The sequence below is a fragment of the Stegostoma tigrinum genome, chromosome 10, assembly GCF_030684315.1.
Source record: "Stegostoma tigrinum isolate sSteTig4 chromosome 10, sSteTig4.hap1, whole genome shotgun sequence".
NCBI lineage: Eukaryota > Metazoa > Chordata > Chondrichthyes > Orectolobiformes > Stegostomatidae > Stegostoma > Stegostoma tigrinum.
In genome coordinates, this window is record NC_081363.1 from 60,468,363 (window position 1) to 60,482,259 (window position 13,897).

At 39.4% G+C, this 13,897-nt stretch overlaps 1 protein-coding gene across 4 annotated transcripts in view; it reads right to left on the bottom strand.

Annotated features, from left to right (window-relative positions):
- akap6 (A kinase (PRKA) anchor protein 6) overlaps positions 1-13,897 on the bottom strand; it is a 359,686-nt gene that overhangs the window by 226,417 nt on the left and 119,372 nt on the right. For all 4 annotated transcript variants that reach the window (XM_048538018.2, XM_048538019.2, XM_048538021.2 and 1 more), the window contains one exon: positions 8,329-10,305. In XM_048538018.2, coding sequence (XP_048393975.2) covers positions 8,329-10,305 — 1,977 coding nt within the window. The remainder of the gene's footprint in view (positions 1-8,328; positions 10,306-13,897) is intronic.

Consider the following 13,897-nt stretch of genomic DNA (forward strand, 5'->3'; position numbering starts at 1 on the left):
CTGCAAAAATTATGGTGGAGTCAGAATTAAGTGTCATTTAAAAATGTTTAAATGCAGGGTGCCACCCTTCAGTTGTCATGTATTTCCAATATACAGATAACTGGAAATGCAGAAATAAAGTTGGTTTTCATGATTAGAAATCCATTGCTCAACAAGATAGGGTGGTAGGACATCTGTTCACCCTCAACATCCTCTTCAGTCAGGCAAAATCTTGAGGCTGTCACACTTTTTTTGCAGACTTTTGAGGAAACAGATACAATACATCAAATCCACCACACTCAGGACCAAGGCAGTGCTGGATTTCAGATAATTCCGAATTTCAAGTCAGACAGTTTGGACGATAGATAGTTAATTCAAACCGGATCAAGTGATGAAGAGAGTCGGTTGGAGTGCAGAGTGGAATAGCATGTAAAGCAGGTAAGTGAGCTGAAGACATACTGTAGCAATGCAGGGCCTAGACGAATTGCCAAAGTCTGTTAGATTTTTAAAACTATATTTGATACAAAAGTGCCCAGTTTTCAGATAACTCCTGTTTCAGGTAGTTGAGGTGCTCTACCTATATTACAAAGAATATTCCTGCCTGACTGATAAAAAATATACTTTTAGAATTGGCTTATTGGATACTGGTCACATGCCTAGCCATTGTCTTCACAGTAGCGATGCATTATGTTGTTGGACTTGCAAACATACTGGGGGATAATTTATATAGATAAATGGTTAGATGCTATAACAGAGACTAAAGAAACATTATTTAGTAGAAGCAATTTCTAATTTCTAGATTGGAATGAATGTTATTTCTTTGCAGAAGATCACCGCTCCCACCATTTATCTATGATTACTAAGCCATGTCTAAACTATATATTTTACTGACACTCAGAAGCATAAAGATTCTTTATTACATCAACATGAAGCAGCCTCTGACAAAACTATTCTACATAAATTATTCATGTAAAGTTTTCATTTCATGAATTCATATAAATTTGTTACAAAAAGTCTCCAATCAAATTCTTCAAATCAAATCAACTGAACATCAATTTCTGAAAATATCAAGATTGTCAACAACCTATTTTCTGCTAGGATCAAAATACATTCCTCTTTATTAATTTAAATTTAATGTTATCTATCGGTTAATGTTTGGACAATATAATCATGCATGATGGTTTTACAGCCTCTCTCCTTTCAGAAAGCCAAAATTACTGATTTCTCAGTGTGCCATCCAACAGTTTTAAATAGATTCAGCGTTCTGACCTCAATGTCATTTTTGGCAAACTTTCTGGAAGCCATTTAGGGAAGGATCACAAGATTGTTACCTAGAATAGGTGGGTTATCACACATGGAAAGGGTGGATAGACTTGGCTTGTGTTTAAAAGTGTAATAGTTGACAAGTGAAATGTACAGACTCTAAGGGGTCTTTTTTTTAATTCATTCATGGGACACAGCAATGGTCATTGGCCTTGTGAAGGTTGTTGAGAGCTGCCTTCTCGAACTGCTGCAGTACGTGTGCTGTAAGTAGACTCACAATACTGACAGAGTGAGTTCCAAAAATTTGACCCAGCAACACCAAAGGAAAGACGATATATTTGCAAGTCAGGGTGATGAGTGGCTTTGAGAGGATCTTGTAGGTGTGGTGTTCCCATGTATCTGCTATCCTTTTCCATCTAGGTGTAGGTGGAAGGTACTGCTTAACAAGTTTTGATAAATTTTTGGTGCGCATCTTGCACGCGCTACACGTTGCTGCTGTTGAGCATCAGTGGTTGAGAAAGTGTATGCATGTAAATGTGGTGCCAGTCACATGAACCGCTTGGATAGTGCCAAGCTTCTTGAGTGTTTTTGGAGCTGCACCCAACCAGGCAAGTGGGAGGATCCCATTAAATTCCTTGCTCTAGCTTTGTAGATGGTGGATTGGCTTTGGGAAGTCAGGAGGTGAGTTACTCACTGAAGGATTCCTAGCTTCTGGCCAGCTCTTGTAGTCACAGTATTTAATCCAATTCAGTTTCTGGTTAATGGGTAATCCTCAGAATGTTAATAATGAAGGATTCAGTGATGATGACATCATTCATTGTCAAGAGATGATGGTCAGACTCTCTCATTGGAGATGGTCACTGCTCAACATTTGTGTGACATGAGATTTCTTGTAATTTTTCAGCCCAGGCCTTGTTATTACTCAGATCTTGATGCATTTGGACTTAGGCTGCTTTAGTATTGTGTCAGGATTGACTTGGAGAAGGTGTCTCAGCTTCTAGAAGAATCCAGAATGAGGGGTCATGGTTTATAAGTAAGTATTTGGCATTTAAGACAGAGATGAGTAAAAATTATTTCTAACAAAGGGTCGAGAGCCTTTGAAACTCTATTTCTCAAAATTTGGTGTAAGCACAGTCTTTGAGCATATTTTAAGGCAGAGTTAGATAGCTACTTGATAAACTGGGGGTGAAAGAGTTTGGGGAATAATCAGTTAAGCCATGATTATATTGAATGGCAGAGTAGGTTTGAGGGGCTGAATGGTCTATTCCTGTTTCTAAATCATACATTTGTATGTTCATATGTAGCTTCTTACATTTCATCACATTCTCGGTAAAGAAATAGTTCCTGATAACTACCCTGCATTTGTCCTCTTAAACCTGATATGCTATTTAAATCTGTTCAGTTATTTGTATTTGAGCAGGGGGCCATGTTGATATTGGATTTCATAAGACTTCTCGAATAAATATTGACCTGTAAGAAATAGGAGCATTTGTAAGCAATGTATCTTCCATGTGAAGCCACATGATGGAGCTGAATAACCCTCTTCTTCACACAAGCATTCCCCGCAATGCAGCAGTGGAACACGCATATTCCAACAAACTGCAGTGAAGAAAAAGTATTATACAACCTCACCTCAAGATGGCAGAATTTCCACACAAGCAAATAAAACAAAAAAAAATTTACTAAATAGTTGCGTACAATGGAAGCTACTTTTATATTGGTTCAATGATTTTCTGTCAATAATACATTTAAATATATTAGAAAGCCATTGTACAGGATTGATGCTTCATTACATTATAATAACAACTTATATTTATCTTGTGGTTTCGATATAGTAAAATAATCCAAAGCAAAAGAACTCCATTATGACACTTAGTCACATATGGAGAATTTAGAGGAGATGATTAAAAGCTCGGTCAAAGATGTAGGTTTTAAGGAGGGTTTTAAAGAAGGAAAATGAGGAAGGGACTTGGAGAGGTGTAGATACGATATTCTGGATCTTGCGGCCTTGACAACTCCAGGCACAGCTACTAATGATAAAGTCATAAAAATCAGAGATACACAAGCAGCTAGAACTAGAGGTATGCAAATATTTCACTTCTTTAACATAAGGAAGGTGAGCAAGAGATAACTATTTGGCCCAAAGAGCCAGCTTTGCCATTCATTATGACTGTGAATACACCACTTTGCCTCCTGCTCTCGACACCCTTTTTGTCAATATCTAGTCAATCACAAAGTTAAACTTTGTTAATGTATTCGTTAAGCATAAGAGACACGGGGTGGGGATTAACTGTCTTCGAGCCATGCAAAAATCTTTAAAATGCATTGGAATGGTGCAGGAGATAATCAAGAAATGAATGGAATTTTGGCCTTTATAGCTAGACAATTGGAGTACAAGGATGCAGAAGTTACACTACGGTTATATAACACGCTGGTTATTCCCCACTTGATAAAGTGTGAGCAGATCTGGGCAAAATACCCTCGGGAGAATCTTTTGGCCTTGGAACGAGTATAATGTTAGTTTATAAGAATGATACCTGGATGTAAGGAGTTAAGTCATGAGGAGACTTTATATAAATTAGGCTTCTTTTCTCAAGAACTTGGAAGGCTAAGAGGTGATCTCATCAAATTCTTGAAGATATTAACAGGAAAGGGCAGGCCAGATAAACTATTTCCACCGGTTGGTGTTTCTCAAACTAGGTATCACAGTCTGAGAATTAGGGCCAGACCACTCAAGAGACAGGTTGGGAATAATTTCTGCACACAAAGTGTGGTAGATGTTTCGAGCTGTATTCCTCAAATGGCAGTGAATGCTGGATCAGTTGTTAATTTTAATCTGACATGGATAAATTTGCGTTAAGCAAAAGTACTAAGGGATTTGGCCACAGTTCAGCCAAGATCTCACTGAATGGTGGAACAAGTTTGAGTGGCTGAACAGCCTACTCCTGTTCCTGTGTTCAAATAAAATAGTGGAAAACTTATTAATTTTTCCCTACATTAAACTGTACTTCTTTCTATGCAAGCATAATTTTTACTTTTATATTTTTAAATTGCTCATGAAATGCCAGTAGCTGAATCAAAAGTCCAAAGTAATCCGTAAATCATCAAAAAACATACCAGTCTCCATGTATAATAAATGATACTTCAAGATGGAAATCACCATATCTAATAAAAGATACTTTAAAGGATAAATCTCCATATATAATGAAAGATACGTTAAGGTAGAAATATCTATGTATAATAAAAAATCCTTTAATTCTCAAAGATTTTATAAACTGAAGATTTCCTAAAATATCAACAAGGTAACATGATACTTAACACTGTGCCAACAGATTTTTGTCTGGTGGCAGGAATAAGTTATTTTGCATCTGGAAGAGTTCTAGTGAACAACTCCTCTAAGGCATCCTGGAACTGTATTCATCAATTCACAAGATGAAATCAAAGAACGCTGTCCTGTGTGAACTTAATTGAGTATTTTGTCTACGACAGCCTACCTTTTTTGAAAAGGAGACAAGGAACTAAGCATCTCCAGGTACTGCATTTTGGTGACCTAGAGAGAAACCTCTTTTGGAAGCATAGGTAGCCAAGTGAACTCTTCTGTTTTGTAGGTTTTAATGTTAAAGTAAACTCACTGTGTTGATCAAGGCAGAATGTTGCTCTAGAAAAGGTTAATCATATGTGCAGCACAACTATTTGACTAAATTAATTAGTAATTTTTATTCTATTGCATAAACATCATGGCTTTGAGCCAACTCTCGACACTGCAGTGTAGAAGGTTGAGGGACCTGATGTTTATAAAATCATGAGGCACGTAGATAAGGTGAATAGGACAGGTCTGTTCCCTGGATTGGGGAGTTCAAAACTAGAGGGTATAATTTTAAGGTGCGAGAAGAATGATTGAAAAGGGACTTGACGGGCAACTTTTTTTACACAGAGGGTGGTTCACCTGTGAATTGCAGTGCCAGAGGAAGGGGTAGATACAGGTACAGCTACAAACTTAAAAAGCATTTGGACAGGTACATGAATAGGAAGGGTTTAGAACGATATGGGCAAAATGTTGGTAAATAGACCTAATTAAGTTTGGGAAATTTGATCGACATGGAAGAGTTGGACAAAGAGGTCTGTTTCTTTGCTGTATGGCTCAATGACCATGACATGCTGCAAAGGGCCCTCTTGTGGCCAACGGTACTGTCCCTACCAAGAGACCTAGGTTCAACAGGTTCAAGTCACACCTGCTCTAAAGGCGTGTAATAACATCTCTGAATAGGTTGATGAGGAAAAATACTAAATTGAAATAAATAAAAGCAGGGAGCACCTATAATATTGAGTACAGCTTGACAGATATAAGGCTGGGCAAGCTAATCAACTCTTTCTACAAAGAAAAACGTCTTGCTTTATCACTCAGAAACTGGTTTTGGTTATGTTAACAACTTGATTCTGTGAGAGACCGAAATTCTGCCTGCATAAACTTAAGTAGATTCAATATGTCTTTTCCATAGCCATGTGGGGGAGAGAATTACAACAATACACAGCTCCTTAAGAGAAGAAATTTTCCCTCAGCTTAGTCCTAAATGCTCATTTCCTTCACCTGAAATCATTACTTCTTTTCTAGATTCCTAGACAGGAGAAACAACCCCTAAGTACCTACATTGTCAAGACTGTTCCTGAACCGGAGTGTTTCAGAGATAGTCTGCTATTTTTCTAAACTCTGAAGAATATAGATCCAATTTACTCAGCCTTTTATTACAGGACATCCCTCTGACCCAAAGACCCAATCTGGTGAGCCTTCACTGTGCTCCATCCAATGCAAGTAAATGCATCCTTAAATACAGAGAATAAATTTGCACACATATTCCAGGAAGGGTCTACTCATCAGGTGTTCCAGCAGTGAGGAGGTATATGCTTTATTTATGCTTCTCATTAGGTGGGCATCACAGACCTCTGACTGGAGCAATAGGAGCCCCCACCAACCTGACAAGCAAGTCACCTTGCCTTCTCATTCGGGAAACTTTCTCATTCGCTGGTCCTTAATGACCTTAACTGGTGGCATGTCCAGAAGGCCCATAGGCCTTCTCACAGAGAAATTAATTGGTGAGGTAGTGTGAGGGAAGGGCCAACACCTTCTCACCACTTCTTTCACCTTCTCCCCAGCAAGGGAAAGTTTAAACTCTTCGTCTTATTTTTGTAATACTCACTTTGCTTTCTTATACAGTAAACATTTTTGTTGAAAACACAAAATCTTGCGCCTTAATTTGTTTCAGTTTGTAACAGTGTTATAAGTTAATGGTTTCCCCTTGAAATCATAAACTAACTACGGGTTACCATGGTTCACACTGCCACCCACCAGCTCCCACAAGCTGAAGCTACAAATACATTACCTGTCGTACCATATTTATTATTTTAACTTATTTTGTTACCTGTAGCTGTATTTTGTAACCATGTTTAACTGGTTATTCCATAAATTTAATGATATACTCATATCCTTCAGTACTGGTTTAAATGCTCACAGGATGAGGGTTTTGCTGGCTGGGACAGCATTTGTTGCCCATCCCTAATTTCCCAGAGGATACTTAAGAGTCACATATAGGCCAAACCAGGTAAAGATGGCAGTTTCCCTCCCTAAAGGACATGAGTAAACCAGATCAGTTTTTTTCCTGACGATTGACACCTGATCTTGCGATTCTTAATTCCAGGTGTTTATTGAATTCAATTTCCACCACCTGCCATGACAGGTTTTGAACTTGGATCCCTGGGACATAGACTGAGCCTGCGGATTAACCACCCAGCACTAATGCCATTAGGCCATCGCCTCCCCTCTGCCGCAATTGCAACTGTTTAAGAGATAACCTATCGAAATCCATGAATGAATCATTTCGGTGCTCACTAACTAACGCCTACGAACAGCTCTCAGTTACTGGAGGCTGAAGAAAAGGTATAAAAAACAGCATCTCCTTCCACTATTGTTAGCTGCACAAAATGCTCAAGTCACTATTTGTTCCTCATCACACATCAGCCTTGTCGTCTTCACTCCACTCCAATTCCTTGATTCCATGTTTCTACATACTTTGTTTTCATTCCATGATAATAATTTGGATTATCAAAATTCTACCTGATGCACCCAGGCCAGAAAATACTTTCTGCCAAGAAAGGTGTACCTTAATGGGCTACAGTGTTCTCAGTTTTTAAAAAAAACTGCCAGATATTTCATTGTTTTAGCAAAATTTTTCAATTTTATCATCAGTTTGTCCACCATTTTTTCCAAATTTTATAATTAAAGAGTTTCATGAGCGTGAAGGCCATTTGGATAGAGGGTGCAGGGGAACCAATTAGCTATTGTTACATGTTTACCAAATGTGTGCAGTTGAGCAGCATTTTATGAAGCTACGATTAAACGAAGTAGCCCAACTAAAATAAATGGGAGTGTTAGGCCACTCTGCAAAAATTTTGCAATTGTGGACAATCCAAGGCACATCTATAGTTTTGAGATATACAGATCTGTGGAATTATCCAGAGAGCAATTGTTATGATCAGTATTTCCATGTCAGTCAATATAATTAGTCAGTGTAAAGTTATGCAACTTAATTTCAAATATAGATTCCTTTAAAAAACCATCCATATAAACTTGAGTCATAAACATGACTAAAATGCAGACCAAGAGTCTAAGTCCTCTATGAAATATCTTTAGATAGATTCAAATCAACATGGGTCCTACTGATTTTATTCAGAGAAATCATACAATTGCAAGTGTTAAAGCAGAAAACTTCAAGTCGGAAAAATGTGACATGACTGAGAAAGCATAATGAAGTCTCTTTGTTGGATAAAGTATCTCAGAAATTTAAACCCAAGTGGAAGTCATGTCAGTTTTCCCATGTCCCTCTCTTTTCCACTAGGAGGAACTTTACCATTCGAAAGACCTGGAGGAATTTGACACTGATTAAAATGGAAATGTTCCATTTCTCAGCGTCAACATTTAACTTACCAACAGACATACAGAATTTTACTAAGATTCAAGACATAAACTATTTAAATCAGAAGGTAATTTAAGTGCTCAAACAATTTGTGGATAAAAGTCACTAACTAGTTTACCTCAATTTTTTCCCATACGTCATTGTTATTCTGTTTCTGCTGAATATCCTGCTGAAGCTGTTGAACCAGAGTTGACTTAGGAGCAGTCCCATCCAAGGCTTTCTTTGGCATCTGTGTTAACCATGGATGTGAGAGTTGGGTTGTAGTGTAGTGCTTAGTAGTTATATCTGCTATTGATGGCTCATCATCTGACAGGATGTTGCTGAGTGGACCAGATTCAATGCTGTCATCTATGGAGGAAGCAACATCACTTGAGGAAGATGGGGATATAGTTCCAGTTATAGGGTGGCATTTCCTGTTTTCACTGTGAATTGATGGAATTATCTCATTCACAGAATTTGCTTCTGACAGCTCCCAATCTTCAATGTTTTGAAGTGTTTCGTCTGTAGATTGATGTGACAACAGCTTTGTCAAATTCTCTAGTTTCAAAGTTAACCCTTCAGTTTCCTTCAGGTGAGATGGAAGAGCCAAATACTCATTCGAACCAAACCAAATGTCAGCTTTATCATTTTCAGTAGTTTTATTTTGGCTTGAATTATTTTGTGTCCTTGGTTGCTGTTGTAGCAAAGATAGAGTAGGGATAAAGCCAGGAGAGTCTATCCTGGTCTCATTATGTGGCAAAAGTAAAGGCAATTGTGCAGGCATTGATTCAGAGGAGCTCTGACTAATAGGTGGCTGCTTCTTATTCTCACTACAAAGGTCCTCATCTTGGTGCCATGAGGAAATATTTGTTGATTCATAACTGTTCTCACACTTTACAGTAAACGAGTCAGAACTATTGTTATTCTCACCAGTTGGTATTTTTGTATGTGGAGGACAACACGGATAGAAATTCTTCAGTTTATCTGTGGTATTTAGTTGCTTCTGATATGGGGATGTCTGTCTGGAGAATAAGGAAATGCCACTGATATTTTGCACTAAAGGTTCTCTATCATGAGATGTGGGGCTTCTTGTAGACTCTTTGTTAGATTGGCTAAGATCATGAAAGTCGCATGATTTCCAAATAGCTGGAGACTTTCTTTGAAATTGTTCATTGGCGTTATTTCGATCTAAGGTGGTCTTTTCTAAATTACATTGAGAAGAAGAACTTGGGCATCCATTGTCTGTACCACGTGTTTTGTTTAATTCATCACAAGAGTAACTGACAGCAGCATTTGCAGAGCTTGGGTAGGATGAAGCTAAGTCGAGCCAAAGTCTAGACCTGTCAGGATGATCGAAAAGAGATGGTGTACTTCTGCTCATTTCTGCCTTGTGCAGGAGAATAGAAGGTGAAACTCTGCAGCAGCTAACTTCCAGATCGTCTTTAGAAATTTCATTTAGATACAAAGCTCTTTTGGGTAAGGACGGCTCTGTCGGAGACTCTGCATTATAATTGAAACAATCTTTAATTGGTCTTTTTGGTATTGTGTTTTCATAGTGGTTACTATTTGCATTACAAGAATGCACTTGGACACATCTTTTAGGTTCTAGAACATCACCATTAGTGTCAGAAAATACCTTCTGTTTGGAGTTTCTAATTTCTTTTTGGGTTCTTGCACACTCCATTGGAAGACTTTGTGGTAGGGCCGGTTGATTTGTTGATGTGGGTGACAACTTGGAGTTTGCTGTGGCTTTGTTGTCCTGTACCAAGGTTTGATGAACAGTGCATGTCATATGACTTTCATCATTTGCCTTAATTTCTTCAGGTCTGGAAGTGGAATGATTATTTGCTACAGAAAGTAGCCCCACGCTATCAACCAACTCTGGAAAGTCTTTTTCCAGGTCAGCACTGTTCCACTGTTCAATTGGTTTTGGTTTAGCCTTGGCAGCTGAACTGGAGGTCATGGTGGCCTCTGGGCCACAGGACACGTCTTCACTAGGACTGTAGCCAGACAGTTCAAAGGCAGTGATACCACAATCCAAAGAAAAGTAGTCTTGAGAACATTTAATGGTCAACTGACCTGCATCATCAACTTCAGTCAGAGTGTCCAAACAGGTCTGCAGAAAGAAAATGTTAAAAAGCCTTTATAAACTAAATGCACATTCTAAATTCTGTTCTGAATGTTATTGTGTCTAATTATTTAATATATGTATTACACATTAAAAAATTTGCTGAAATCACACAATGGCAAATAAATGAAATACATAAACATGAAGTAACTGGTACAATGCTTCAAAGAAATTGTGGATTTGCAGTAGAAATAATTTTGAATTTCATCAAGCATAACTTTTGCAAATAAAGGATAATGTTTAAAGGAACAAACTCAGACCACAAATTTATTATGCTTTGAAACCATATCCTAAAACTTAGGGTAAAATGAAGAGTGTTGTGTGACCCTGTTGTGAATGTGAATTCACTTCTGAAGAAGGGTCTAGGCCTGAAATGTCAGCTTTCCTGCTCCTCTGATGCTGCTTGGCCTGCTGTGTTTATCCAGCTGTACAGCTGGTTATCCCTGTTGTGAATGTGCCTGACATTAACCTTGGGTTGTTTGATTGTTAAACCTTAAGAAAGGACAAGATCATTTTAGTGGGAAGAAGGTACAATCCAACTCTCCTTGAAGACAATAGAAACAGTTTCTCAGTTTCTGCCTTCACAGTGGGTACACCTGAGTCGACTAGACCCCCAGAAAGGTTTTGTAGGTATCAGATTGCAAACTATTGAACAGTAAACTATCCATTTATTTCTGAGATGGAAGACAGTTGGACTCAGGATTGGTTAATCTGCATTTCAGTATGTTCATTTTGCCGTTGGGAGAATAGCAGCAAAACCCATTTTAAAATGTGGTTACAGGCTTCCTTTCAATGGAATGTGTATTAAAGACAGACCACAGTTTTGTGTGATTAGCACAGAGAAGAGGCTACTTTGGTTGACAAGAATTCATAACATGATGGGAGAAGAAGATGGTCCCTCATCGAAGAGATGTAACCTGCGACAAACTAGAGAATCTGGGAGATTCAAAAGAATCATCAAAAAAATCTATACCTATTGGTAGTGGATTAAAGAGCACATGGAAAACTGAGAAAAGCACTTGAGAAGGGTCACTCAAAATCAATACTTGGACAAACTGGTATACAGGAATACATTAGGAGCCATGAGTCATTGTGGACGGTTTAGTATTAGAACTTGAAATAACTGCACAGAATCTGGTATCCCATCACCAAGTCACCCTTTATTTCCATGTGCACTGGCTCTGACCAGCCAGCATAGAACCAGTCTTTAGAACGAGGTAACTCTCAGAATCTCCTGTTTATATGTGTCCGTCAGGGCTCCCTTACAGGCCCATTTTACCAACCCAAATCAAAGATCTCATCGTCAAAAAGATCCAACTGGCCTTTGTTCCAAGCACTACAGAAAAGTAAGTCCTGCAAACTGTGTGTGAGATGACTATTAAAGAGGAACATTCCAATCTAAAACATTAAATATAAGTTGCCCATAATAAAATGCTGTTTAGTCAATAGTCCTTCGAATCATTTTTTTTAGTAACAGTTTCAAAACATAAAGTCTTGCTATGTTATTTTCTTCAGCCTTGCATTGAAATTTAGAATTCCTTATCAAAGCTGGCAGTCATTATAGAGATAATGAGAACTGCAGATGCTGGAGAATCCGAGATAACAAAGTGTAGAGCTGGTTGAACACAGCAGGCCAAGCAGCATCTTAGGAGCACAAAAGCTGACGTTTCAGGCCTAGACCCCTTATCAGAAAAGGGGGATGTGGAGAGGGTTCTGAAATAAATAGGGAGGGGGCGGTGCGGATCGAAGGTGGATAGAGGAGAAGATAGGTGGCGAGGAGACAGACAAGTTAAAGGGGCGGGGGACGGAGCCTGTAGAGGTGAGTATAGGTCTGCTCCACACTCCCATCCAACCCCACTACACCCAGCACTTTCCCCTGCAACCGCAGGAAGTGCTAGGCTTGCCCCCACACCTCCTCCCTCACGCACATCCCAGGCCCCAAGTTGACTTTCCACATCAAGCAGATGTTCACCTGCACATCTGCCAATGTGGTATATTGCATCCGCTGTACCCATTGTGGCTTCCTCTACATTGGGGAAACCAAGTGGAGGCTTGGGGACTGCTTTGCAGAACACCTACGCTCGGTTTGCAATAAACAACTGCACCTCCCAGTCGTGAACCATTTCAACTCCCCCTCGCATCCCTTAGATGATATGCCCATCCTGGGCCTCCTGCAGTGCCACAATGATGCCACCCAAAGGTTGCAGGAACAGCAACTCATATTCCGCTTAGGAATCCTGAAGCCCAATGGTTTCAATGTGGATTTCACAATCTTCAAAATCTCCCCTCCCCCTACCGCATCCCAAAAACAGCCCAGCTCGTCCCCACCTCCCTAACCTGTTCTTCCTCTCACCTGTGCCCTCCTCCCACCTCAAGCCGCACCTCCATTCCCTACCCCCTAACCTCATCCCGTCCCCTTGACCTGTCCATCCTCCCCGGACTGACCTATCCCCTCCCTACCTCCCCACCTATACTCACCTCTACAGGCTCCATCCCCGCCCCTTTAACTTGTCTGTCTCCTCTCCACCTGTCTTCTCCTCTCTCCACCTTCAATCCGCCTCCCCGTCTCTCCCTATTTATTTCAGAACCCTCTCCCCATCCCCCTTTTCTCATGAAGGGTTTTGCCCAAAAGTCAGCTTTTGTGCTCCTAAGATGCTGCTTGGCCTGCTGTGCTTATTTTATAACAAGTCATAACAATGACTTGTTATCTCAGTCATTAAAGAGATTGTAATAATTACAAGGCAGAATTTGATGAATAATATATTTTTCCATGTGTAAGACTTACGCTAATTACTTCAGTTTCTTTATTATGATTAACTGATAATTTTTAAGCAAGTTTAGGTCATAACACCATACATAATTTAGTAATAAATGTATCTGGAATATAAGGTAGGGTAATCTTGTTGTAAATCTGGTTCTGTAGCGCAAGAAATCTGCCTCCTTATCTGGTGTGGCGTATATGTGATTCCAGGCCCATTGTAATGTGGTTGAATCTCAACTACCACCTGAAATGGCCTATGAAGCTATACTGTTTAAGGGCAATTAGGGATGGACAACAAGTGGTAGAAGCACCCTTATCCCATGAAAGAATGAAGAAAAAGAAATGACTTTCAAGTTGACCAACATTTTGGGAGATTCTAACAGTGGATTGCAGAACTACCTGGCCAGACAGGTCACCTGCATGAAATTCCCCACTTGTTACTGTGTGGACAGTCCCACCTCCAATTCCAATCACCATGCCTGGCTCAGTCATGAAAAAGACATTTTGGAAGTCGCTATTCCTGTAGAAGTGCTGAAAGTGACTGTCCATCTCCTAAAACATGCTCAATGGATCTGACCACCGGGCCTGAGCCTCCTTCACTAACATGAATAGCTCACTAATGGCCACATATAATCTGTTGTTGATCAGTGACAAGTGATTTAAACTCCTTTAGAATTTTGGAGCATTTTAAGCATATATTCTGAAGTTTTAAATCAATCTGATAGCATCAGCTAAGGAAACGACAAACTCCAGGTCATCAGCTACATCTGCCTGAAACTTAAAGCCTTGAAATCTATTTCTGAAGCATGGTAATAAAAT